Source organism: Eleutherodactylus coqui, chromosome 3 (genome assembly GCF_035609145.1).
Source record: "Eleutherodactylus coqui strain aEleCoq1 chromosome 3, aEleCoq1.hap1, whole genome shotgun sequence".
NCBI classification, from domain to species: Eukaryota; Metazoa; Chordata; class Amphibia; order Anura; family Eleutherodactylidae; genus Eleutherodactylus; species Eleutherodactylus coqui.
In genome coordinates, this window is record NC_089839.1 from 12,306,417 (window position 1) to 12,332,847 (window position 26,431).

At 42.2% G+C, this 26,431-nt stretch overlaps 1 protein-coding gene across 1 annotated transcript in view; it reads right to left on the reverse strand.

Moving 5' to 3' along the window:
* Nucleotides 1–1,121: 1,121 nt before the first annotated feature.
* Nucleotides 1,122–26,431, reverse strand: part of LOC136620071 (calpain-14-like) — a gene marked incomplete at its 5' end in the record, with an annotated part of 31,619 nt that continues 6,309 nt past the window's right edge. Inside the window, 18 exons of the mRNA XM_066594797.1 lie at nt 1,122–1,483; nt 4,020–4,282; nt 7,124–7,179; nt 10,086–10,202; nt 11,848–11,926; nt 12,675–12,743; nt 14,459–14,523; nt 15,958–16,015; nt 16,504–16,560; nt 19,054–19,093; nt 19,225–19,430; nt 20,133–20,144; nt 21,727–21,890; nt 21,987–22,147; nt 22,840–22,914; nt 23,656–23,741; nt 24,093–24,158; nt 24,578–24,752. Of these exons, the coding sequence (XP_066450894.1) occupies nt 4,256–4,282; nt 7,124–7,179; nt 10,086–10,202; nt 11,848–11,926; nt 12,675–12,743; nt 14,459–14,523; nt 15,958–16,015; nt 16,504–16,560; nt 19,054–19,093; nt 19,225–19,430; nt 20,133–20,144; nt 21,727–21,890; nt 21,987–22,147; nt 22,840–22,914; nt 23,656–23,741; nt 24,093–24,158; nt 24,578–24,752 (1,513 nt within the window). The remainder of the gene's footprint in view (nt 1,484–4,019; nt 4,283–7,123; nt 7,180–10,085; nt 10,203–11,847; nt 11,927–12,674; nt 12,744–14,458; nt 14,524–15,957; nt 16,016–16,503; nt 16,561–19,053; nt 19,094–19,224; nt 19,431–20,132; nt 20,145–21,726; nt 21,891–21,986; nt 22,148–22,839; nt 22,915–23,655; nt 23,742–24,092; nt 24,159–24,577; nt 24,753–26,431) is intronic.

A 26,431-nucleotide genomic window follows, 5' to 3' on the forward strand; every position in this document is an offset into this window, starting at 1 on the left:
CATCATTAAATGTTATCAAGGCATATTTATTAAAGTGACAGTGTCAGGCACAACTTTGTGTGAAACTTTAGATAAATTTGCAATAACTGTAGATAATTCCTGCAATTAATGTGATCAATGAAGGCTAAACTCGATTGGGGGGTTGATCTACCCTTGCAGACCTTACAGGTGGAAGTATCAGGGCCCTCTAGCCCTTTTCAGACAGCACAGAGTATTTCAGAAGATGAGTGCTCTGATCTTGTGGGGTCAGTGACCTGTGCAATCATGTTAGTGAGGACAGGGCTGTACGGAAGGAGGGCAGAGTCGTGATGGGAGGAGGGCAGAGTCGTGATGGGAGGAGGGCGGGGTCCTGATGGGAGGAGGGCGGGGTTGTGATGGGTGGAGGGTGGGGTCGTGATGGGCGGAGGGCGAAGTCGTGATGGGAGAAGGGCGGAGTCGTGATGGGAGGAGGGCAGAGTCGTGATGGGAGGAGGAAGGAGTCGTGATGGGAGGAGGGCGGAGTCGTGATGGGAGGAGGGCAGAGTCGTGATGGGAGGAGGGCGGAGTCGTGATGGGAGGAGGGCAGAGTCGTGATGGGAGGAGGACAGAGTCGTGATGGGAGGAGGACAGAGTCGTGATGGGAGGAGGGCAGAGTCGTGATGGGAGGAGGGCAGAGTCGTGATGGGAGGAGGGCAAAGTCGTGATGGGAGGAGGACAGAGTCGTGATGGGAGGAGGACAGAGTCGTGATGGGAGGAGGGCAGAGTCGTGATGGGAGGAGGGCAGAGTCGTGATGGGAGGAGAGCAGTGGAAAGAAGCAGGAGGTCACAATATTTATATAGTTGGGTGAGCAGGCTTTTCTCCCAGCAGCACAGAGTATTTAAAAAAAAGGAATGTGCTGATCTTATGGGTGGTCCTGTCCTTTTTATACTATAATTAATATCCTATAAAGAGGGTTTGGACAAATACAGCAGAAAAGGAAGTGCAATGAAGTTCTGTAATACAGCAGAGAAAACTTGTTTTTAACAATATTTATTTTTTTAATTATTATACATTATATAATATATTACCAGTATATAAAATACATAGAAAATATAAGGAATTATTAATATATAAATATTAAATAATACAAATACATCGTAGATAAATAAATAAATACATAAATAAATAAATAAATAAACATAATATAAATGGCTACATAGAGGTAGTGACTGTAAGCAGCAACATCTTCAAGGGTTAAAATCATTTACATTGTATCCATTTAGCCCCAGTTCTTATACATTCATCTTGACATGCAGTGCTCCATAGCTAGTTTATATCCTGTAATTCCAGATTATCAGGCAGTGCTGTGTCAGATTAAGGAATTTGCTGGTTTATTGGAAGATTATTGATGGATTCTTCATGTATTACTGGAGGTTATAAGGCTGTGATATCACCGGACCGTCTCCTGCGTGTCACGGCGCCGCTCTCCACCTCTACATCACCATGGAGTAGATTCCATCATTCCTGTATACAGAAAACAGACAGACAATGAATATAAAGACTGTGTGTCTGTGAAAAACAGAAAAACATGCTGAGTCCTGGATGCGCCAAATAGATCATAGCCTGATGACTAATATCTTACAGATTCATCATTATGTTTGTGTCAAGCAAGAAACATATTAGTGGCCATCCCCAGGTACAATGTCTGACACTTGGGGTACAGTGTGCCATCCAATTGTGTCATTATTCTGCACCCGAAGTGTTAGTTATGATGCTGTTAGTTCAGGTCAGTAGACCCGAGGTCAGGCTGGAACACCTGTCTGTATTGTGACCACAAAAGTACTCATCTGAAACTGGTTCTGGTACTGTATTTATGTTTTTAGCTTGGTGCTGGTGCGCCCAACTGTACCCTGCTAAACTATCCCCACCCGCGGAGGCCATTAGTTGCACAATTTTGGTGGTAATTTGTGCAGCCATTGACCACAGTGGGTGGGCATGACTGACTGCATGTGGCCGTACACATCATGTATTTAGAATTAGGCCAGGCCTCAGTTTATTGGCCAGTGCTGTGTACTTGCCCCAGGGTAAAATTTGTCAGCCAGCCCTTGCCTCCAAGTGTCATTGTCCTGTACCCAGAGTGTCAGTGTGTCATTGTCCTACCCCTAAGTGTCATTGTCCTGTACCCCGAGTATCAGTGTGTCATTGCCCTACCCCCAAGTGTCATTGTCCTGTACCCCAAGTGCTATTGTGTCATTGTCCTAACCCCAAGTGTCAGTGTGTCATTATCCTACCTCCAAGTGTCATTGTCCTGTACCCCAAGTGCTAGTGTGTCATTGTCTTACCCCCAAGTATCATTGTCCTGTACCCCGAGTATCAGTGTGTCATTGTCCTACCCCCAAGTGTCATTGTCCTGTACCCCAAGTGCTAGTGTGTCATTGTCTTACCCCCAAGTGTCATTGTCCTGTACCCCGAGTATCAGTGTGTCATTGTCCTACCCCCAAGTGTCAGTGTGTCATTGTCTTACCCCCAAGTGTCATTGTCCTGTACCCCGAGTATCAGTGTGTCATTGTCCTACCCCCAAGTGTCATTGCCCTGTACCCCGAGTGCTACTATGTCATTCTCCTGCACCCCTGTAATCCTGGCACCCTGCAGTCTGTAACCTCAGCGCACGGACTGCTCCCCCAGTCGATGCTCATTACAGAGACACATAACACACAGTTAATGAAGCTTCGGTGTAAATGGAATTGCATCCCTCGGATCCCTCCACACTGAGCGTCGCCCTGACATTAACGGAATGATGTACCGCGCTCATCTCCATCAGTCCCACATAATAATCCCAATACAAGACTGTAATAAGCGGGATGTTATCGCCCTGACAACGTCAGTCAGGTCCAACGGATAATGTGTTAATTCCACCCAGGTAGAGGCTGAAAGGATTGTTGATAGAAAACACAACGCCGTCGCCGCGCTGATTAACAATAAACAAGTCAGATGTTATTAGCAGAACCGTTGTCAGCCTAATTGCAGGATGTAATGGAAAGTGCGGCTCATGGCTCGCTAAACGGCAGCAGCCCGCCCACGCTCGCTCAGCGCACTGAAAGCTCTGCAGTCTATTACCACTCGATTGCTTTTCTGGGCATTTCAAGTCTGACTACTTAAGTAAAGAGCAGCCGGTGTAATGCCGGGTTATACGGTGGGCATCTCCTGTTTAAAGTAACATTAAGGATGGTCTTAAAGGGGAACAGTCAGCATTTTCTCCCCTAAGGGGACAGCGCAGATCCTCGAACCAGCAATTCTGATCATGACATATTAGGGAATTGTCATATAAGCAGTTTCTTCATACTCCTTAATGATGTGGCTTTTTTTTTCCTTTTTCTCATTTTTTGCTTTTCCTCCCCACTTTCAAATAATCATAACTGTTAGTTATCCATCAACGTCGCTGTCGGAGGGCTTGTTGTTTTTTGTGGGACGAGTTGTTTTTTTTTCCAATGGTACAATTTAATGTAGAATATAATCTACTGAAAAACCTTTAAAAAAAATTCCAAGTGGAGTGAAATGGGAAAGAAGGGAATTCTGACACTTTCTTTTTTTGTGGGGGGGAGGGGTGATCTTGTTTTTACGGCGTACACACTACACTAAAAATGACGTGATAACTTTAATCTGTGGGTCACTACGACTACGATGAAACCAAATTTATGTCGGTTTTTTTCTCCATCGGACATTTTTTGCCTCCTTCCGGCAGTTAAAGACAGTCCTATATAGTGCTGTATAAGCGCTATATGGGACCGTCTTCAGCTTTTGGAAGGAGAAAAAAACGGGGATGGAGCAAGGAGAGCTCTGAAGTGAAAGTGCAGGTAGTCTTTAAAATTTATTACATGCAGTACCTATTCCAGCCTTTAGATGTCACTGCTATTCTCTCCATAACCCTACACAGTATTAGCAACAGTGACCTCTGCTGGCTAATATAGCAGAAAAAGAAAATGCCAACAAATGTGTTTGGAAGAAAGTAGCCATTCTTTTGTAACCCTGGACAACCCCTTTAATGGTAAGAGATGCTTACCTTAATATTTGCTGGGTTCCTCAGACACACAAGAAGGTAAATAAATAATAAATATATAGAAAAAATAAATATGCATGAAAAAATAGAAGGCGTTTTTCAGAAATGTCTCCGGACTTCATCATTTGTGTATAAATTGATCTTGATTGTCGAGTAAAATAAATGTAAAAAAATTAATGAATTTCGAAAATCAGCAAAGCTATCTTCAGAAATAAAAAATCCTCATCAACTGTTGGTGCTCAGGTATAGAGAGTCAGCATCATCCACTGAGGAGGAGAACAAGGGCAACATTAGACTATAACAATCGAAACAACATGCAAAAACTTCAGAAATGTAAGATTATTTAGTCGCTAACTGAGCCATAAAAGGATAAAGCTCAGCAGTGACATCTGCAGGACACCTCCTGTAATTACATCATTAAAAGTCAGAGTTTGCACTTGAACTGTGCAGCTTATAATGAAATGATGTGAATGAAGCCACAGACCTATAAAGCTATGATAACCTAGAGATTAGACAACCACAGATACTGAACTTTGACTTAATTAAAAACTAATCACTATAATCCACTGCTCTTTACAACCGGAATTATATCTTAAAATGCAGATGACAGCAGATCAAAGAGGCCGTCACTGATGGAGGAAGAGCTTACACAAAGAACACATTAGCAGAGCCCAGAGAACGAGAGGTGTATAAACTGCACAGTTATGTATAATGGTCATTAGTCAGACTGAGACTTAATTAAGGGGTTTCCTGCCCAACAGACAAAGGGCAGAATGATGTAAATTTGCAAACCTATTTGGGCTCCAATACAGTGAATTACTTTGTCCTGAGTGCAACCAGCATATAAGGAGCAACTTGTCAGATATGAGAAGATTCAACTCAACATTTTTATACATAGGAGCAGTATTATAGAAGTTATATTCTTGTACATAGGAGGCAGTATTATAGAAGTTATATTCTTGTACATAGGGGGCAGTATTATAGAAGTTATATTCTTGTACATAGGGGGCAGTATTATAGTAGTTATATTCTTGTACATAGGAGGCAGTATTATAGAAGTTATATTCTTGTACATAGGGGGCAGTATTATAGAAGTTATATTCTTGTACATAGGGGGCAGTATTATAGTAGTTATATTCTTGTACATAGGGGGGCAGTATTATAGTAGTTATATTCCTGTACAAAGGAGGCAGTATTATAGTAGTTATATTCTTGTACATAGAGGGCAGTATTATAGTAGTTATATTCTTGTACATAGGGGGCAGTATTATAGTAGTTATATTCTTGTACATAGGGGCAGTATTATAGTAGTTATATTCTTGTACATAGGGGGCAGTATTATAGTAGTTATATTCTTGTACATAGGAGCAGTATTATAGTAGTTATATTCTTGTACATAGGGGCAGTATTATAGAAGTTATATTCTTGTACATAGGGGGCAGTATTATAGAAGTTATATTCTTGTACATAGGGGGCAGTATTATAGTAGTTATATTCTTGTACATAGGGGGGCAGTATTATAGTAGTTATATTCTTGTACAAAGGAGGCAGTATTATAGTAGTTATATTCTTGTACATAGAGGGCAGTATTATAGTAGTTATATTCTTGTACATAGGGGGCAGTATTATAGTAGTTATATTCTTGTACATAGGGGCAGTATTATAGTAGTTATATTCTTGTACATAGGGGGCAGTATTATAGTAGTTATATTCTTGTACATAGGAGCAGTATTATAGTAGTTATATTCTTGTACATAGGGACAGTATTATAATAGTTATATTCTTGTACATAGAGGGCAGTATTATAGTAGTTATATTCTTGTACATAGGGGGCAGTATTATAGTAGTTATATTCTTGTACATAGGAGCAGTATTATAGTAGTTATATTCTTGTACATAGAGGGCAGTATTATAGTAGTTATATTCTTGTACATAGGGGGCAGTATTATAGTAGTTATATTCTTGTACATAGGAGCAGTATTATAGTAGTTATATTCTTGTACATAGGGACAGTATTATAATAGTTATATTCTTGTACATAGAGGGCAGTATTATAGTAGTTATATTCTTGTACATAGAGGGCAGTATTATAGTAGTTATATTCTTGTACATAGGGGGCAGTATTATAGTTGTTATATTCTTGTACATAGGAGGCAGTATTATAGTAGTTATATTCTTGTACATGGGGGCAGTATTATAGTAGTTATATTCTTGTACATAGGGGGCAGTATTATAGTAGTTATATTCTTGTATATAGGGGGCAGTATTATAGCAGTTATATTCTTGTACATAGGGGGCAGTATTATAGTAGTTATATTCTTGTACATAGGGGGCAGTATTATAGTAGTTACATTCTTGTACATAGGGGGCAGTATTATAGTAGTTATATTCTTGTACATAGGAGCAGTATTATAGTAGTTATATTCTTGTACATAGAGGGCAGTATTATAGTAGTTATATTCTTGTACATAGGGGGCAGTATTATAGTAGTTATATTCTTGTACATAGGGGGGCAGTATTATAGTAGTTATATTCTTGTACATAGGAGGCAGTATTATAGTAGTTATATTCTTGTACATAGGGGGCAGTATTATAGTAGTTATATTCTTGTACATAGGAGCAGTATTATAGTAGTTATATTCTTGTACATAGGGGGCAGTATTATAGTAGTTATAATCTTGTACATAGGGGGCAGTATTATAGTAGTTATATTCTTGTACATAGGAGGCAGTATTATAATAGTTATATTCTTGTACATAGGGAGCAGAATTATAGTAGTTATATTCTTGTACATAGGGGCAGTATTATAGTTGTTATATTCTTGTACATAGGGGACAGTATTATAGTAGTTATATCCCTGTACATAGGAGGCAGTATTATAGTAGTTATATTCTTGTACATAGGAAGGGAAGTATTATAGTAGTTATATTCTTGTACATAGGGGGCAATATTATAGTAGTTCTATTATTTTATATAGTGGCCACTATGAGAGCAGTTGGTGATTTAGTTCGTTTTTTAGTATGGTGGCTGAATGAACTTGACAAGTAACAACCATTTATGTGAAACAGGAGCATGACATGACATGTAATTAGAGATTCTGAACTTACTTCGGCCTCATTTAAGTAGATTCCTTTTCCATCTTTACTCAGGTTCTGAAAGACTTCTGGAATGAACAGAGAGAAAAGTTCATATAAGTAAATACAGGATAATTCTGCCTCCGGCCCGGCCGCCCTCTGTCCCCATTGACAGCTCAGGTTTGCATTATACTCCCGGCACCACATAGAGGAGAGACCTGGAGCCATCACTGAACCTTAGAGCTGCACACAATGAGGTTCAGCCGAGGTCTGACAAACCGGTGGAGCCACTAGTGAGAGATCCCCACTTTACGTCACATCCAGTGACCCCCCGATAATTAGGAGGGGCGGCGGAAGATTAATGCAAACACTGCAAGAATTTTTCAATGTAGAATTTGGCATAATAACCGCAAAGCAAATCATTACAATAAACGTATGATTTGTCATCATCCAGACCATGCAGATCGATGAGCAGCTGAACATTAAGGATGGAGAACAGGAATCAATAGACAGGAAATATGTCGGTATTAAAGGGGGAGCTGAATCAGATTGGAAAGTGATTCACAGATATATTTGTAAAAGTTTCCAGACTTGACAGCATAGCAAATGTGCTACAGAACTTGAGGAAAGCTCTTGTTCGCTGTTATCAGCCATGCTAGACAAGTTAGGAGGCGGTAAAACTTTTACTTCTATATTTGTTAATATCTTTAAAGGATCTTCCGGGACAGAAAAAAAGTTATAAGGGCTTAAAATGAAGAAAAATGAAATCTGTATCCCAGCGCCCAGTGCCTGCCGCAAGAAGTCCGGAAGGATCGGCAGACGGTCATGAGCCGTTCATTCTGCACGTGACCGCTCAACCACTCACAGACTTTAGCGGCCCTGAAATAATCACCACTGTAGCCTGGCTCAGCGGTCACATGCACAATGAACGGCTCATGACCGTCTGCCGCTCCATCCGGGGTCCATGCGGCAGGCACTGGGGCCGCTGGGATATGTATTTCATTTTTCTTCATTTTAAGCCCCTATAACTTTTTTCATGTCCTGGAAAACACCTTTAAGCTAATTTATTTAAAATGAGAAATTTGTATTTTTGGTAAACATGAACATATATGTATACATATATACATGTATGCATGTGTATAAATATATATATATATATATATATATATATATATATATATATATCACACAGATATCAGATGTAGCAGAGCTGAGTTAATGTTCCTTTACATGGGGCAACTATCGGGCATATAAGTAGTCCTAACGCCTATGGATTCTGTGCTTTCACACAAGAGCGATGGTCGTTCTGTGAATGGAGGTGGAGCGTAGAGGGAGTTTCTTCTGGCCTCCTGCTTGTATACGGGCAACTATCACCTGAATTCACTATTTCTAGTGATTATTTGGGCGATGTCCAACATAAGCCTAGTGCATATGAAATGTAGAGTAAAACAACACATTCAGCTCTGCTGCATCGGAATGCTACAACTAGTTGCCCCCAAGTGCCTATACATAGCATGCACTAACTGTACTGTGAACATCCCTTCCCCACATCCTACCTGTACCGCTGACAGGCGGTGACCATGGTATAACATGGGGAAGGGACGGGTTGAACTAGGACCAGAGGAGGTTCGTGGAACTGGTGGTAGTGACATTGTACGGCGGAGCCTAAGAACTGCAGCTAGAGGGAGGAGGAGCAGAGCGGGCATTAGTGGACAATGCAGGACTGCGAGGAAGAGGAAGCACTCGCACTCCCAACATCCGGTACCAGCCTGCAGAAGGATGCACACCGTGGAGCAAACGCCCATTGGGTCATCAATCATTCATATTAACCTAGGTGACCCTTTTTCTTCCAGGGGTGCACTAAGTTTTTATGCTGCCTCCCCTTAGTGCTTCCAATAGTAATAGTAACCCCCCTAAATGGCTCTAGTAGTATTAGTGACCCAGTTAGTGATCCCAGAATTAATAGTAACCCCCTTATTAATAGTGCCCCCAGTAATAATAGCGACCCCCTTAGTGGTTCCAACAGTAATAGTAACCCTCTAAATGGCTCCATTAGTAATAGTGATCCCATTAATGATCACAGAATATTAACCCCCCCATATTAATAGTGGCCCCAGTAAAAACAGTGACCCCCATACTGGACCTCCAGCTGGACAGCATCCCCACAAGCAGTACACTTACTTTGTCCACAGCTCTGGTTGGGCAGCCGCCACGCTGTCATTAGGACTGTGATCCCTGCCCCCCCCCGAGTCTGTGTGCAAGAACACGGATGCCTGGAGGCGAGGTCGGGGGTCACAGCCTCTAACGACAGCGCAGCGGCTGCCCAACTGCGGACAAAGTGAGTGCACCGGTTGCTGACCGGCTGGCTTGCAGGTGGCAGTTATTTTTTACCAGCCATTAATATGCCCAGTGAATATAAATACCAGCCGGTTGGTGATCCGCCGCCCCTTGGAGGTCCTGCAGCCTGAGGCAGCAGGTTTAGGTCACCTCATGGGAGGTACACCCGTTTGCTTTGGACTGTCAGTCCACATTTATAGTCCCACTGATTTCACAGAGGTAGAACTGAACACTGGGAAGAGATTTTATTAGGCAGCTGTCGCTTTAAGGGGATAGTAAATCGGTTAAGAGGGTCAACGACATATAAATAGTACCTGTGCCAAAATAAGTAAAGAGATTTAATACATCATTCATACCTATACATTAAAACATCAGAAGTGATTATAATTCATTCAGTTCGTCTTATCGTCTCCAGCAAAGCTGGGTGACAACCAATATGGCAGCCAATACGGATCACATGGCAGCTATCGTCACTCAGCTTTATAAGGTCCTGAAATCCAAATAATGCAGCAGAGGCTGTGACATTACAGAACCAGGCAGGAGCTGAGGGAAGCAGTGTATATAGTATATACACAGCATACATATCATGAGAGGCTGCCATACACAATCAATGCAACCGCTGTGATGTTCGCCATTGACATTTGGCGCTGTGACGTACCTCCATTGATCTCCATTCTCAGCATGAGGCAGACGAAATTTTCAAAATTGATTTTCAGAGATGAGTTGCCATATCGCCGCGCCATTAGGGTGTAGAACTGACGTCCCAATGTGATTCCTTCAGGCATCGAATAGTAAGAAAGAGAGAGGGGGAAGGAAAGAGAGAGCGATGGGAGGACAGAGTGTTAGGGAGAGAAGGGAGAGAGGGGCAGAAGGAGAGAGATAGAGAGGTGATGAGAGAGGGGGAAGGAAAGAGAGAGCGATAGGAGGGCAGAGTGTCAGGGAGAGAAGGGAGAGAGGGGCAGAAGGAGAGAGATAGAGAGGTGAAGAGACAGAGGGCAGACAGAAACAAGGTAGAGACAGTGAAGAGGAGAGGATGTGGGAGGACAGCATAAAGGGGAGAAAGGAAAAAAGGAGAGCAAGATGGGAAGAGGGAGTCAAGAGGAGAGTCAATGAGAGATAGTCAAAAGGGGAGAGAGGACAAGTAGAGAGAAAGTCGAAAAGATAGAGCGGCAATGGAAGATAAAAAATCAAGAGGGAAGAGAGTCAAGAGAAGAAAAAGTTGAGGGGAGAGTTAACAAAAGGAGGAGAGCCAAGGAAAGAGAGAAAAGAGACAAAAAGAGAGAATCAAAAAGGAAGACAGTCAATGACAGAGAGTCAATGTAGAAGTGGAAGTCAAGGGGAAAAAAATAAGAGTCAAGAGGAGAGAAAAATAGACAAGAAGCAAAAAGGGTCAAAAAAGAAGAGTCAAGGGTGGGGAGCGTGTGAGGAGGCAGGTTGGAGAGAGTCAAGAGGAAAGCATGGGAGAGAGGATGGATGGAGAGAGTAGAGGAAGAGAAGGAAGGTGCAAGAAAGGGAGTGTGAGAGGCACAGGGAGAGAGAGGGGTGAGAGAAATAGACCAAGACAAGAGTTTGAGACAGAGGAAGAAAGGGAGAGTCAAAGAGAGAAAGAGAGTGCAAGAAGGAGAAAAGGGCCAATAATAGAGAGATGCGAGAGAGAGGGAGAGCGGCAATGGGAGAGAGAGAAAGAGAGGACATGGTGAGTACACATATTAGAGGGTCTCTGTCTCTCTGTGCTGCTCTTATCTGAACAAGGCAAAGACCTGATTGATGATGTGTGGCTTCTGCTGGGGAGATAGCAGAGCCAGCGCATCACTTAGACACAGCGTATACATGTATATACCCAGTACCCCCAACTCACAGCCTGCAGATACAGATGTGTGCCATATAGCCCATACTATGGTGATAGCACACAGTGTTATCTGTGGGTTTACATAGGACTGCAGGTAAACCAATTATTATCACACTGCTCAAAGGATGCAGTCAAATAAGTAAAATTACAAACTGGGCTCTGCTACATCATGTCAGGCTCACAGATGAGGCCATTTTCCTTTCCTATGCAAAAACAACCATTATGCGAGCAATTCCCTTACTAATATTTTGACATATGACTGCATTTAAGGATGTAGAATATTCAGAAAGAATAAGGAATACTGCATTAAGCAGTTAAACAACAAATTCAGCTCTGCTGCATCACTATAATTGCAAGATGAGAAGTCAATTTACATAGCCATCATGCAAGTAACTCTCCCTCACTATTTACATAGGACTGCAGGTAAACTTTTGCAATGTGCATCGAACTCAAGTTCCTAAATGACAAAGTCAGCTCTGCTACATCAGATATGGGCACTTCCCCCATCCCTATTCTAGCAGGCTGGTCCCCGACCCTCTGGCTGGTGAAGGGCAGATCTTCCGTACTTTACCTTTCTCCTGTACTGCGGCCTGCAGGTCATTGAGCTTCAGGTGTCCCGATTTATCAATGTCTTTGCTCTGGAAGATCTCCTATGGAGACAATGAGATCACAAGGTGAGATTCTTTCCGTGGTTTGAGAACAGAAATGCTTCAGTCCGGGCGCCTCTCGCATAAATCTCAATTTCAGTCCAAGCAAACAGAACATTATATAATGTGTCTGGGAAGATTAGCGGAATTGACCTTTCCATGGTTGTGTGTAGAACAAGGGTAAATCCTGTGTGTGGAGAGCGCGGGCCAACAAGGACAATTATATGCAGGGCACACGAGGCGCCAGTCATCTATTATCATGTGCCAGGGCCTATCTGTTATGTAATAACATTATATTAGTCAGGGATGCCAATACTCTATAGTTCTAGTCACTGCGCTCTGACTGCAATTAAAGGGGAACGCAGCAGAGATGTGTAGATAGAGATTAACGACCCAAATATACCAAGATGATCCAAGTCCTGAGTCGTCCTCTTCTACCAAGTTCGTAAAAATTCTCATCAGAAGTTACTTTTATCTGTTTCTTGGAAAGTTGGGCGACAACCAACAGGGTCCCCGTTAGAGATCCTGGTTAGGGCTGTAGTGCTATTGGGGTTTTAGCCTCACAGGAGTGGGGTGGGATGGAACAGTCAGCAGGCGCCATTATAGTAGCGCCACTAGTGCTGTTTATTGAGCAAGAGCAAAACATACGGCGGATTATAATAGGGACAGTTTGGACAGCCGTGGGCCCCCCTTGAGCCTCGGACCCGGGGTGCTGCCCCTACCACCCCCATTGCCTATGAGCACTGCTTACCTGGAAAGAAAGAAGCCGCTGCCATAGACTGTAGAACTCGATCATGTTCAGAGTCCCCGATGATCTGACCTGCGCTGTGAGTTAAGGCTTACAACAATTCATATAACAGCAAATTAATCGATATGATATCAGGTCCCATTCTGTACTTTAGTCATATCCAGAGCTTTAGAGGCGCCATGTCTTTGCCCCTATGGCACTTTGACAAGGAGTGTATTAAATACATGGATATATCAAAATGACAAAGACAATCCTGCCTCTAGAAGACATTATCGTTCTGCTGCAGACCCCGTCCTGCAGTTCCATCTCAGGCAGATCTGTGGATGATGGGAGTTGTGGTGATTAGATGGACGGTCTTGTCACCGGAGGCCCTAAAAGTGGTTCCCCCCTTGACCTATAAGAGGCTCTCGGAGGCTCCTTGTGTGCAGTGACCTCTTCTTCTGCTTGTAGAGCTTGTTGGTCACTAGACGCCTCTACGACGCAGAGAAGAGATTTCACCCCGTTACCAGAGGGGGCGCATTATTGGGATGTGAGAAGCTGGATGGTCATATGGATGAATTGTCCCCCATCTAGGCCGTTCTGACATCGGGGACACTAATTTCGACAGCCTATGCGTTCGCACAATCTAGAGGCTCAGTTACAGTAAATATGGAGCGATATGCGGCAGGATACCATACAAAATCTGTATGCCTGCCTGTATCACATCTTGTATCCAAGCAAGAGGTTGTACAGCAGGGTACTAGAGCCTCCATGCCCGCCCGTATCACATCTTGTATCCAAGCTAGAGGTGGCACAACAGGGTACTAGAGCCTCCATGCCCACCATGTCACATCTTGTATCCAAGCTAGAGGTGGCACAACAGGGTACTAGAGCCTCCATGCCCGTCCGTATCACATCTTGTATCCAAGCTAGAGGTGGTACAACAGGGTACTAGAGCCTCCATGCCCGCCTGTATCACATCTTGTATCCAAGCTAGAGGTGATACAACAGGATACTAGAGCCTCCATGCCCCCCGTATCACATCTTGTATCCAAGCTAGAGGCGGTACAACAGGGTACTAGAGCCTCCATGCCCACCTGTATCACATCTTGTATCCAAGCTAGAGGCGGTACAACAGGGTACTAGAGCCTCCATGCCCGCCCATATCACATCTTGTATCCAAGCTAGAGGTGGTACAACAGGGTACTAGAGCCTCCATGCCTGCCCGTATAACATCTTGTATCCAAGCTAGAGGCGGTACAACAGGGTACTAGAGCCTCCATGCCCAGCCGTGTCACATCCTGTATCCAAGCTAGAGATGGTATAACAGGGTACTAGCGCCTCCCTACAAGGGGTCGGCTCTCCATAATAAATGACCCTTTTGCCCTGATATTGTGATCACTTACTTATACCAACATTACAATCACACAGAGGGAGTTTCATCCGACTCCACAACTTCTAGGTGCTTGATTTGTTTGACTATGCATGTAAAATTGTAAATGAGCCGAACAAACCAACCGCTGAGCCCGCAATTTACGTCCTGCACCAGGGTGCAGGTCGAATAATCAGCCTCATGGGCCCTCGGCTATTTAGAATGCTGTTGCAGCTCCTTATGGGTTAATATAGAGAAACTTTTATGGGTCTCAGCTGAGATGAATGACCTGAAGCCGATACCCGACTGTAATGAAAATCTGCGTGCAAGTTTGTGGAAATAAAAGCGCCGGTGATTCAGGGTAATGGCAGAGCGGGCCCTCGGGTATTAGAAGAAGTTCACAAATCAAAGTATTTTTGCAACAAGGAAAGGATACGTCCAACTGAGCCATAATGACTTTGCAGGCATCCAAGCTGAACTTTACTGGAGCGAGCCGCGCACCTGCAAGAGAGCCGGAGACGAAGAGCGTTATCATACAGTGAGACCAATCACATCCAAAGAAAGATCTGAGCATTCCCTTCTGGGCTTCATTGGTAGTCAGAACTTCCAGAATGATCTGTCACCCCAAGGGTTAATACAAGTAATTGTAAGGGTGCTTTCACACATATGAATGGCGCTTACTATTATGTGGTAAAACCCTGTGTGATTTATAGAACATGTTCCTGTTTTTTGTGATGCGACTTCTAAAGGGTAAAAAAGTTGTATAGTCGAAAACCACAATGAATTCTTGGCATGTATTGCAAAAGAACCCTAACAAAGTCATATCAACTCAAGAAACCTCAACTTAAGGGATAGGGGTTCAGTGTCTGATCGGACCCCCATTCTCCTGATTAATGGGGGTCTTTTGTCCCCATATGAATGGAACAGTGGTTGACCATGTGCGCTGCTGCTTCAGTCATATCTGTGTGATCGTTCTCAGCAAGAGAAACCAAGTAATCTTGTAGATATGATAGCTTTTAATGGTAACAAAAATACATGATGTTACAGCAAACGTTCAAATTCTTCTATTGACCCTTCATCAGGTTTGGATGGGCCACAACTATAGCATACAAATGCAGAGGGGAGGGGGGACACCCCTCTTGATCTAAATAATTGTTCACACACAGAAATGTGAGACTTAAAATAACAACAGACAATCGGAGCAAAGAGATAAATACTTAATCAGTCCACTGAGCCGAGGAATGTGACAGTTTTCTGATGTATCTTATCTCTCCTTTAAAAACTGCACATAGAAGGAGATGGAAACACTACCTCTACAGCCCCACCTACTGGATGGCAACATTCTTACAAATCAATTTGGGAATTTTTATGAAATTTAAAAACAAAATGATTGGGAAGAGGACACCCCTCTTGGCCTCGTTTAGACCTTTCATGTTCTCCACTTATGCGAGAATACATTTATATCTGTGAGACTGCCAAAGATTGCCATATGCTTTAATCAGCTTCTCTTTGACAGCTCCATAGAGATGAATGGAGTGACAGCGCGCATGCCCAACCAGCTCCTGTCATGTTGGTGGACACCAGACCCCTATTCTCATGATCATTGGTGGTCACAACCAGTGAAAACCACACTAATCAGGCACTTAAAATCTTGGGATAACCCCTTGGGGAAGGGTTGAATTTATACTCAGGTCCTCTGGTGACATCTACAGTTAAGATATTAGGCAGAAAAATAAATACAGGGTCCTTTTCTTGGTCCCGCAGGCCACTATCACCCTCAATACAACCCTTCTCAGGACTCCCCTCACCCGTGACTTTAAAGGGAACCTAACACCTCCCTACAGCACCATAAACTAAGTTACGTAATAGTGGAACTCTCCCCTCCCCTTTAAGCCAGTGTTGTGCACATGGGCATCATCAGGACATGTCACTTACTTGACCAGGATCCTTTATTCAGCAAGATCTGCAGCTCGGAGACATTGATTTCTTGGTGCTGCAAGATAATATACAGAATAAGTACATTCGGTGAAGTATACATGGTGGTGTACATAGTAGATGGGGACCTATAACAAGGCTATAATACACTCTGGTGACTTTCATGAGCGACTTGACACTTTTACACTTCTAACCACCCTGGAGAAGTAATCATGGTAATCTCATTTCAATTCCATTACATTTAGTACATCTCAATGGAAGTTCTCACCACCCAATAAAATGAGAACAAGACACACCTGTCCTGCGCCCCATATTAGATGTAAGGCACCTAAACCCCTGAAACCAGGGTGCATTGGTGGCAAATCAATGCTCTAATGGGTCAGTTGCTCAAATGGTTAGCCAGCCCCCTGTGATGCTGTTACCAACCCCAAGGATGGGGGATCTAGAATACATGACAGTGTTGGAGATGTGAACACTGCTAGACATACATTGGAATCCGGTGAAGATGCTTCTCCAGAAAACGCCTTTATTAATTGATGGGCTTACCTTTTCAAAATATTTAATGATGAAATTTTGCAGATCGTCCTGTTTATCAGCAACTTTCTGATGGAAAAAAGGATATAATTATAACATTTATATAAAATTTATACAATAACGCTCTTATATCCCTTCTTCTGCTCCATTGTGGAACAGAACAAAAAAAAACAGCGTGTCAGAAACTAGCAGAGCTTGACAGAACCTGGTGACAGTAATGCGTTCTGTCTGGTTTCCCTCTAGGTTTCTGGGATTTTACCATAAAAAATAGTGCATTAAGCTGTGCTGCATAGCCTGGCATTTACGATAAACATGTGAGCAAAACCTATCACTGCCCCCTATGTACAAGAATATAACTACTATAATACTGCCCCCTATGTACAAGAATATAACTACTATAATACTGCCCCCTATGTACAAGAATATAACTACTATAATACTGCCCCTATGTACAAGAATACAACTACTATAATACTGCCTCCTATGTACAAGAATATAACTACTATAATACTGCCCCCTATGTACAAGAATACAACTACTATAATACTGCCCCCTATGTACAAGAATACAACTACTATAATAATGCCCCCTATGTACAAGAATATAACTACTATAATACTGCCCCCTATGTACAAGAATATAACTACTATAATACTGCCCCCTATGTACAAGAATATAACTACTATAATACTGCCTCCTATGTACAAGAATATAACTACTATAATACTGCCCCCTATGTACAAGAATACAACTACTATAATACTGCTCCCTATGTACAAGAATATAACTACTATAATACTGCTCCCCTATGTACAAGAATATAACTATTATAATACGGCTCCCTATGTACATGAATATAACTACTATAATACGGCTCCCTATGTACAAGAATATAACTAGTATAATACTGCTCCCTATGTACAAGAATATAACTACTATAATACTGCTCCTATGTACAAGAATATAACTAGTATAATACTGCCCCTATGTACAAGAATATAACTACTATAATACTACCCCCTATGTACAAGAATATAACTGCTATAATACTGCCTCCTATGTACAAGAATATAACTACTATAATACTGCTCCTATGTACAAGAATATAACTACTATAATACTGCCCCCTATGTACAAGAATATAACTACTATAATACTACCCCCTATGTACAAGAATATAACTGCTATAATACTGCCTCCTATGTACAAGAATATAACTACTATAATACTGCTCCTATGTACAAGAATATAACTACTATAATACTGCCCCCTATGTACAAGAATATAACTACTATAATACTGCCCCCTATGTACAAGAATATAACTGCTATAATACTGCTCCCTATGTACAAGAATATAACTACTATAATACTGCCCCCTATGTACAAGAATGTAACTACTATAATACTGCCCCTATGTACAAGTATATAACTACTATAATACTGCCCCCTATGTACAAGAATATAACTACTATAATACTGCCCCTATGTACAAGAATATAACTACTATAATACTGCCCCCTATGTACAAGTATATAACTACTATAATACTGCCCCCTATGTACAAGTATATAACTACTATAATACTGCTCCCTATGTACAAGAATATAACTACTATAATACTGCCCCCATGTACAAGAACATAACTACTATAATACTGTCCCCTATGTACAAGAATATAACTACTATAATACTGCCCCCTATGTACAATAAAATAACTACTATAATACTGCCCCTATGTACAAGAATATAACTACTATAATACTGCTCCCTATGTACAATATAACTACTTTAATACTGCCTCCTATGTACAAGAATATAACTACTATAATACTGCTCCTATGTACAAGAATATAACTACTATAATACTGCCCCCTATGTACAAGAATATAACTACTATAATACTGCTCCTATGTACAAGAATATAACTACTATAATACTACCCCCTATATACAAGAATATAACTACTATAATACTGACCCTATGTACAAGAATATAACTGCTATAATACTGCCCCTATGTACAAGAATATAACTACTATAATACTGCCTCCTATGTACAAGAATATAACTACTATAATACTACCCCCTATATACAAGAATATAACTACTATAATACTGCCCCCTATGTACAAGAATATAACTACTATAATACTGCCCCCTATGTACAAGAATATAACTACTATAATACTGCCCCCTATGTACAAGAATATAACTACTATAATACTGCCCCCTATATACAAGAATATAACTACTATAATACTGCCCCCTATGTACAAGAATATAACTACTATAATACTGCCTCCTATGTACAAGAATATAACTTCTATAATACTGTCCCCTATGTACAAGAATATAACTACTATAATACTGCCCCCTATGTACAAGAATATAACTACTATAATACTGCCCCCTATGTACAAGAATATAACTGCTATAATACTGCCCCCTATGTACAAGAATATAACTACTATAATACTGCCCCCTATGTACAAGAATATAACTACTATAATACTGCCCCCTATGTACAAGAATAAACAAGTCTTCTGTTCGGCTTTTCTTACCTTGCAGCACAGAATTGTATTTGCTTTCTCTCCTTGGACCCTGAAATGAGTAAATATAGATGATATTAGTATTTAGCCGCTGAACGCTCTGGCAGAGGTACATATGAAGTATCAGAAAAAGAGATGGAAGATTAGTAAGTGAGAGTAGGTAGGAGTGATGTTGGCCCTTACTCTAGAAGGTGTTTTCTAGAGAAGACACGAAGGATGAACTCGCATTCTTGTCCAGGTTCGGCGGTGGAAGGGACGATGACGTAGGAGCCGGGCTGCAGGTGGAAGTCTTGGGTCACCTCCCGTTCATTGATAAAAATGCACCTGTTGTTGACGGGCCGGTTGGTCAGGAAGAATTCCTGTGGCAGCCGACTGCCCGATGCCTGGTACTGTGTAGGGACAGAGATAGACGTACAATGTAGCAAATCTATCAGAACAAATCTGTCTGTCTAATCTGATGTCTGTTCATCACAATATTCGGATTGTGAGCCGCCCCAACATTTCTTGGTCTATACTTGGTTTTCCCTGGAAGTCTCGATGCCACCGGCTTGGAAGATAAATGGATGGCTGTAGATTCCAGTCAATATCAGGATTTATTATCCTTCTGGGCCCTGGAAGCTGCGGCGGCTCTACAACCTGCAGCATTAATCTTCCCATTCAATAAAACCTACATGTGACCTCCCGGCTTCCAGTGATTGCTATTGTTCTGCTCATCAGGGACTGCCCCCCCCTGCCCTCCCCCCTGCCCCCCCCCCCCCCTGCCCTCCCCCATTCTCCACTTTTAGCCGAGCGTGCAATTACAGATAATAATATTCTTATTATTCAATTATGACAAAGCTTTCAATCCGTCATCTATTACCGGCTGCTTTCTACCAACCTTCGCGCCCAGAATTACTTTAGAGCGGTGGCTCATCGCCTTCAATTTTTGGCATTTTAAATTTATGATTTTGATATTAGACTTAAAGGGGCGGCGTATTAATAAGGAGCAGAATTTACTGCCCGTTGTCAACCTATCGTCAGCATACTGCACCGTCTTATTGTGCTACATTGTATCAACGAACAGTTCCAACTGAAACACTGTTGCAACTCACTTCAGGTGGCACCTAGAAGACAGAAAAAAAGAATGTCATCAGATAGCAAACACTACTTTTCCAAGACTGCATTGCAACTAGACATTCTACAGGCCTTTATGCTGCCTGAGGCAAAATGTGAAATGGTACGATCCAAAAAAACCCACTCATTTTACAGGCATTGAAGGCGCCAATACACAAGATACCGAACACCTATGTGAACCACTGAGACTAAAGGCCCATTTACATGAAACCATTATCGCTCAAAATTCGTTAAAACAATGGCTTTTGAGCGATAATTGTTGTGTGCGAATGCTGCCATCGTGAACTTTCTGTTTGAACAATGACTTTTAGGCAAGCTTAAAATCCGCTGTTCAAACAGCATGCTGTGATCTCCCTGGGAGCAGGAGTTACCATTGTATTCTCTCAGCAGCCCCTGGCTGAACAATAGAGCTAATTGCACAGCTCAGACCACCGGCTAAGTTCTGCAATCTGCTCCTCGAGGCTTATTTGCATGCAAATGAAGCTGATAAAGTACTAATGGGCATTAGTGCCCATTAGTACTTTATGCAAAACAGTCACTAATCTTTCAATCGTTTGAAAGATTATTTTTGCATGTAAATGGGCCTTTACAGTATGTGAAGTGACAGAGTAATAGTACCCCCAGTTGTGGCTCCAATAGTAAATGTCTCCCTTAATTGCCCCACTAGTAATGCTTACCTCATTAGTGGCCCTACTAGTTTTAGTGACTTTGTTAGTGGCTTCAGTAGCAATCTTACCCATATAGTGAAATGAGTATTAGTGTCCTCCATATTGGCTTCAGTAGTAATAGTGGCCCCAGAAATGAGAGTACTGATAGTGTACCCCACGGTGGACCTACAGCCAGGCAGCAAACTGTCTGCAGCTCCAGTCTGATGGTGGCCACTGTTGCTGTAATCAGTGTGTGACCCCTGACCTGTCTCCGCTGCCTATAGTCCAATGTCTATGTGCAGGAAGGCAAATGCTGGGGGAAGAGGTCAGTGGAGCTGCAGGCAGGGTGAGTTACATGCTTGTCGGTTTGCCACCCCACCAGCTGGCAGCTGGCAATTATTCTTTACCAGCCATTAATATGGCCAATAAAAAATAAACACTGACTAGATGGCAACCCTGGCATCACCCCTATGAGGTCCTGCAGACTGCCGTCAGAGGCAGCAGGCTGAGGTTGCCTTATGGTTGGGGTGCCCCTGAAGACGACACAGTGATATGGAAGCTATGGATAGTGTTAATGGATGTGGCTAGCACAATTACCCCCAAAGGCTGTACGAATACATAGCAGCTCTTTGTATCTGGCTGATAATGATGTCATACCGCACTCCAATCACACCCTAATCTACATACTCAATTCTGAAGCCTTCCTGTGAGTTAGATCTGAGTCTCTGTATAAAGGGTCCTTGTAGGGAATGTAATGTTTGCACTAGGCACTGAGCACTAATCTGATGCAGAAAACTACATCTCCCAGAATGCAATTCAACAGAGTGAATTACATTGAGGAAGAATCTTAAATAGTAGCTTTAGATGTTACTGGAGTACGAGACCCAATATGCACAACATGATGAAACGACTGTCAGGTCCTCACCATGAAGATGGAGATCCCGATGTAGAGCGGAGGGGACTTGTTCCTGTGCTTATGGTTCTGCTTTTGAAGAAGTGACACCAGAACATTGCAGGTATTTGCGTATTTCTCCATGTTGTCTCCCAGTAGGATCTTCAGCCGGTACTGCGGATTCTTCCAGTAGGACTCTGTGTGCATATAAGGATACAATGTATCAATGAATGGTGACAGATGAACTTTCCCAATGACGGATTAGTGCTCCCGGGGATGATGACGGACAATACCTGTATAGTTTATCCTGCCGCCTGCCGTGCTGCCGGATATCCATTTCCCTATTTGCATCGATAGCGTCCATTCCTTGCCATTCTCATGGCTCATCAGATCGGGGGTCAGCTTGCAGATAACCAGCTCTATGAACTGAGCCTCAAAGTCTTCAATGGACATCCTGTGCCAATAAGAAAAAAATACTGAATACAATGCATATATTGAACTCCACAGACCTGTATACACTAAGCTCCTGAGCTCCCCCTAGTGTTGGTCGCAGGTTGACAGAATTTTATCATGTAAGTCTACAATGAATTTAGTTCTCCTTGAGAATTGCAGCAATTCGTTGTAGATTCCACTGTCAACTAAATTGTTCTGCAGGAATCTCGGCCCCTGCGGACAGGAAACTTCTTGTAGTTGCTGCAGATTAGATGGAGGTGCTGACATGTTCTCACTAGCTGACAGGAAGGGGTCATTGATTCATGCTGCCTGCACCAAATCCTGCCCTCCCATCAGCAACAGAAATCTGGATCCCTCTGACCAGGAGATGTTTTACCGCCACTAAGGGATACAAGTTTTGCGCTCTTTTGCCCGCTGGAGTCTCGTGTCTGGTTCCTCCCCTGAGGTTGTAAATAAGCATATAGACTAAGAATAGAATCCCTTTAACGTCCCAGTACTTTTACATTGCATTGTGCTATTCAGGTCAGCTAGAAGGAATATCTAGTTTCCATACAGGGACGCGCCAATCATGAAAGCGTCGCCCTCGCTAACCGAGTGAATGCCTATGCAGGGGATTTGGAGCTCTATTTCAGAAAATATGGTCTATGACAAAAACGTGGACATTCCCTTTAAATATTTTTACATTTTTCCTACCAGAATTCGCCGTCCTCCCGGGTCTTATGCAGCAAGAGTCTTTCTTTGACGCTGAGTTGCTCCCATTTAGAGGAACTGATTAAGAAAAAAATCAAGTAAATACACAGAATAAGAACACAGGTCAATCACACAGATAACAGCGGGAATCAGCGGGAGGAATGGATCCCGCGCTTCGCTCGCCTCAAATTATTTTCATGCTGTGATTTTGTTTTAGAGGCACACAAAAAATTAGGAGACGGTTTTTGAATTTTAGCTGCAGAATGTGCTGGAATAAATCTGGGTCGTGCGGTGCTATTCACACAACTATATATACACTATTGTATATATATCTACACTATCGTATATATATATCTGCACTATCATATATATATATATATATATATCTACACTATCGTATATATATCTGCACTATCATATATATATATATATATATATATATATATATATATATATCTACACTGTCGTATATATATCTATACTATTGATATATTGTCTAAAAACTATCCCCCCTGGAAGTGGTCGGATGAAACTTTCTTTGTCTGATTGTGACTTTGATATAAATAACTGATTTTAATATCAGAACAAAAGGACCATAAAATAATATTTTTCCGAATTTTTTTAAATTTAAAAAAATTGACAGTTTTGAATTTTGGCAATTTTTTTGTTTTTTTCCGTTCGGTCAGAAGTCTATAATATTGCTGCACTACAGAAGTAGCTTAAGTATAGTTAACTGAATTTTCTTTCCTTCTGCAGTGTTACATCTGCCCAGTAGAGGGCAGCACAGAACTGTAATGAAGACAGTATTTTTTAACGCACCTGTCACTCCAGTCTCCTTTCCACTCAATCTTCCCCCATGGGTTTCTCAGTCGGACTAAATTTGCGGTTCCCGATTTGCAGGTCACCTGGAGAGAAGGGATGGGAGAATTTACTCATTTATGCAACACAAACAGAGAAAGTCGCTTTATAGAGACGATAGAGCGCTCAGTCAGAGGAGCGAATCTTTCACGCATTATAGGCATGGGGAAAAAAAAAAAAAATCGCACATCGCGTGTAGTAATAAAATCGTGTGGTCGGGTGCGTTTGCACTCACATGTCCTATGTTTTGCAGGTGTGAATTTTAAGCGCTTCTGAAAAAACGGACGTGACCGCCGTCATTGGGAAGCATCGGTTCTAATAGCGCCTATACATGCGTGATAAATGTGCTCGTCTGACTGAGCCAGAGACAGGGAGAAGCTTGTAATAGCGCCTCCTACCGGTCTGATTCCCGTCACGGTGTACGCGTGTCCAGACACTAATCCGTTCTCCAGGACTCTTTCAGGCTGAAATATAACATAAGTTTAGGGATAATTAGAAGCATGAAATATCCAATATCAAAAAAGGTTCTAAACTGGACATTTTGGACAAAGTTGCACAACCTCATGAATATTAATTAGACACCGGGCATATAAATTCTTTTGATTGGTCGGGCCCTGAGATTATTGGTTAGGCCTCACGAATATTAAGCATCCATCATTAATAGTAGTTAGGCGCCATGACTATTGCCCAGCTATTATGAATATTGGTCAGATCTCATGAATATTAATCCAGCCTCATAAACACTGGTCAGACTTTGTGAATATTGATCAAGAATCATGAATATTAATGAGGGCACACTATTGGTTAGGTATGATGATTACTGGACCAACCTCATATATATTGATCAGGTCTTATGTGATCCAGTAGAACAGGTTGGACTTACCCCTGACCGGGTCTGACATCCCATCAGACAGCCGCTGTATGCCGCTCTTAGCATGATCTGCCATAGATCAGGAGGCGCCTGCCGTAATCTGATGGTCATGTTGACCCCGCCGGTGAAATCGACCAGAGCTTCAGACACTTGGCCAATCTGTAAGTCTTCATAAGAACCGCAAAGCCTGAGAGAGAGGAACATCATGAGTTAATACAACTACCAGGGGTCATCCGAGAACTTCTACAGACAGACTGGACTGTCCAGCGGATGCGCACATAATGGGACCGAATGGAGTGAGAACTGAATAACGGAGTAGATTCATAGCGGTCGCTGCGCCTGAGTTTCCAGATTGCACCTCCATTTTTTCCAGCAAGGCTCCTAATTGGAATATAGTAAAATGCCAATATCTGCCTACTGATGCCAGGGGTAATTTATGCCAATGGTAACAGAGCAGTGTAGACCAATGGTTGGATGCCAGACAATTTCCCTCTTGTATTGAGCTTTAGCATCAGACTAATGATCATACAGAGGGGTAAAAAACACCAGTTAACCCTTCGGAGACAGCTTTCTTTAGACTTGGGCATATGAAAGCAATGTAGATGAAGCCTTTACACTGCTGCCCTCTGCTGGACAAATACAGAACCTGCCACTAATTTGTTATTAACCTATAAAATCCACATTTTCTTCTTGAAATCCTAACATAACTCACGTAATTCTCACTTAATAACGTCTCTGGCTCCTTAAAATGACTTTGACAGAAATGCATACTTGCATTCTGCTTCATATCTTAATGTCTATGGCCAGCTTAAGACTAAAGAGGTCTCCATTGTAGGGCCCATGAGGGTTCTCAACCTGCTTTTTAAAGACCTGAAGGGCATTTACATTGATATGTTCCAACTTTCTATTTCCTACTGCACAGCCTGTGTCGGTGTCAGTCTTTACTGTCATTTTGGAATTCAATTCATGAAGCGGAACACAGTGGATGAACAGTAAACTAGGCTGCAGTCATGGAATTGTGGGAGGACATACCTCCAGCTCTTGTAGATCATGATCGGGTGACAACACGTCTACATAAAAAAATGTCTGAAAAATTGCATCGTGTAGAACTTGTTCTCTGGTTTATGAAGCCTCAAAGGCACAACAGGAATTCATGTACCTACATGTTATTACTAGAAATGGGAAGACGAGTTATCAAGTCTCTCTCAGCCTGACTGCTCCTCAGTTCAATGGAGTAATGAAAATTTAATGGAAAGTCTATAACTAGTCTTATGATGACGTATAGATATAGCAGAGCAGAATACGTCATTTAAAGCAGAGGCGTAGCTGATGGGGGGGAGAGGGGGCATGTGCCCCGGGTGCAGTCAACACTGAGGGGGAGGGGGCATGTGCCCTGGGTGCAGTCAACACTGAGGGGGAGGGGGCATGTGCCCCGGGTGCAGTCAACACTGAGGTGGAGGGGGCATGTGCCCCGGGTGCAGTCAACACTGAGGTGGAGGGGGCACCAGACTAGCCATTGAACGGAAAGTAATTTTTAAGTAAAAATTTTATTCGCTTTTTAACGATAGAAAAACAGTTAAAAACGATACAACTTTGGTTCCACTGTGATCGTACGGAGCCGCAGAGCAAAATTCATGTCATTTTTACTGCATGGTAAACGCTGTAAAAACTAAACTCACCAAAAATGGTGCAATTGCATTTTTTTTTATTTCCCCCCACTTAAAATGTTTATGTTTCTCCTTACACTACACAATAGAATACATGGTATCATTAGAAAATACATCTCTGGTCCTGAAGTGGTTAAATAGTTCTGTCTGCAATTCTACATAGAAGAAAACCCCAATGACACACTCAGCTCTGCTACAT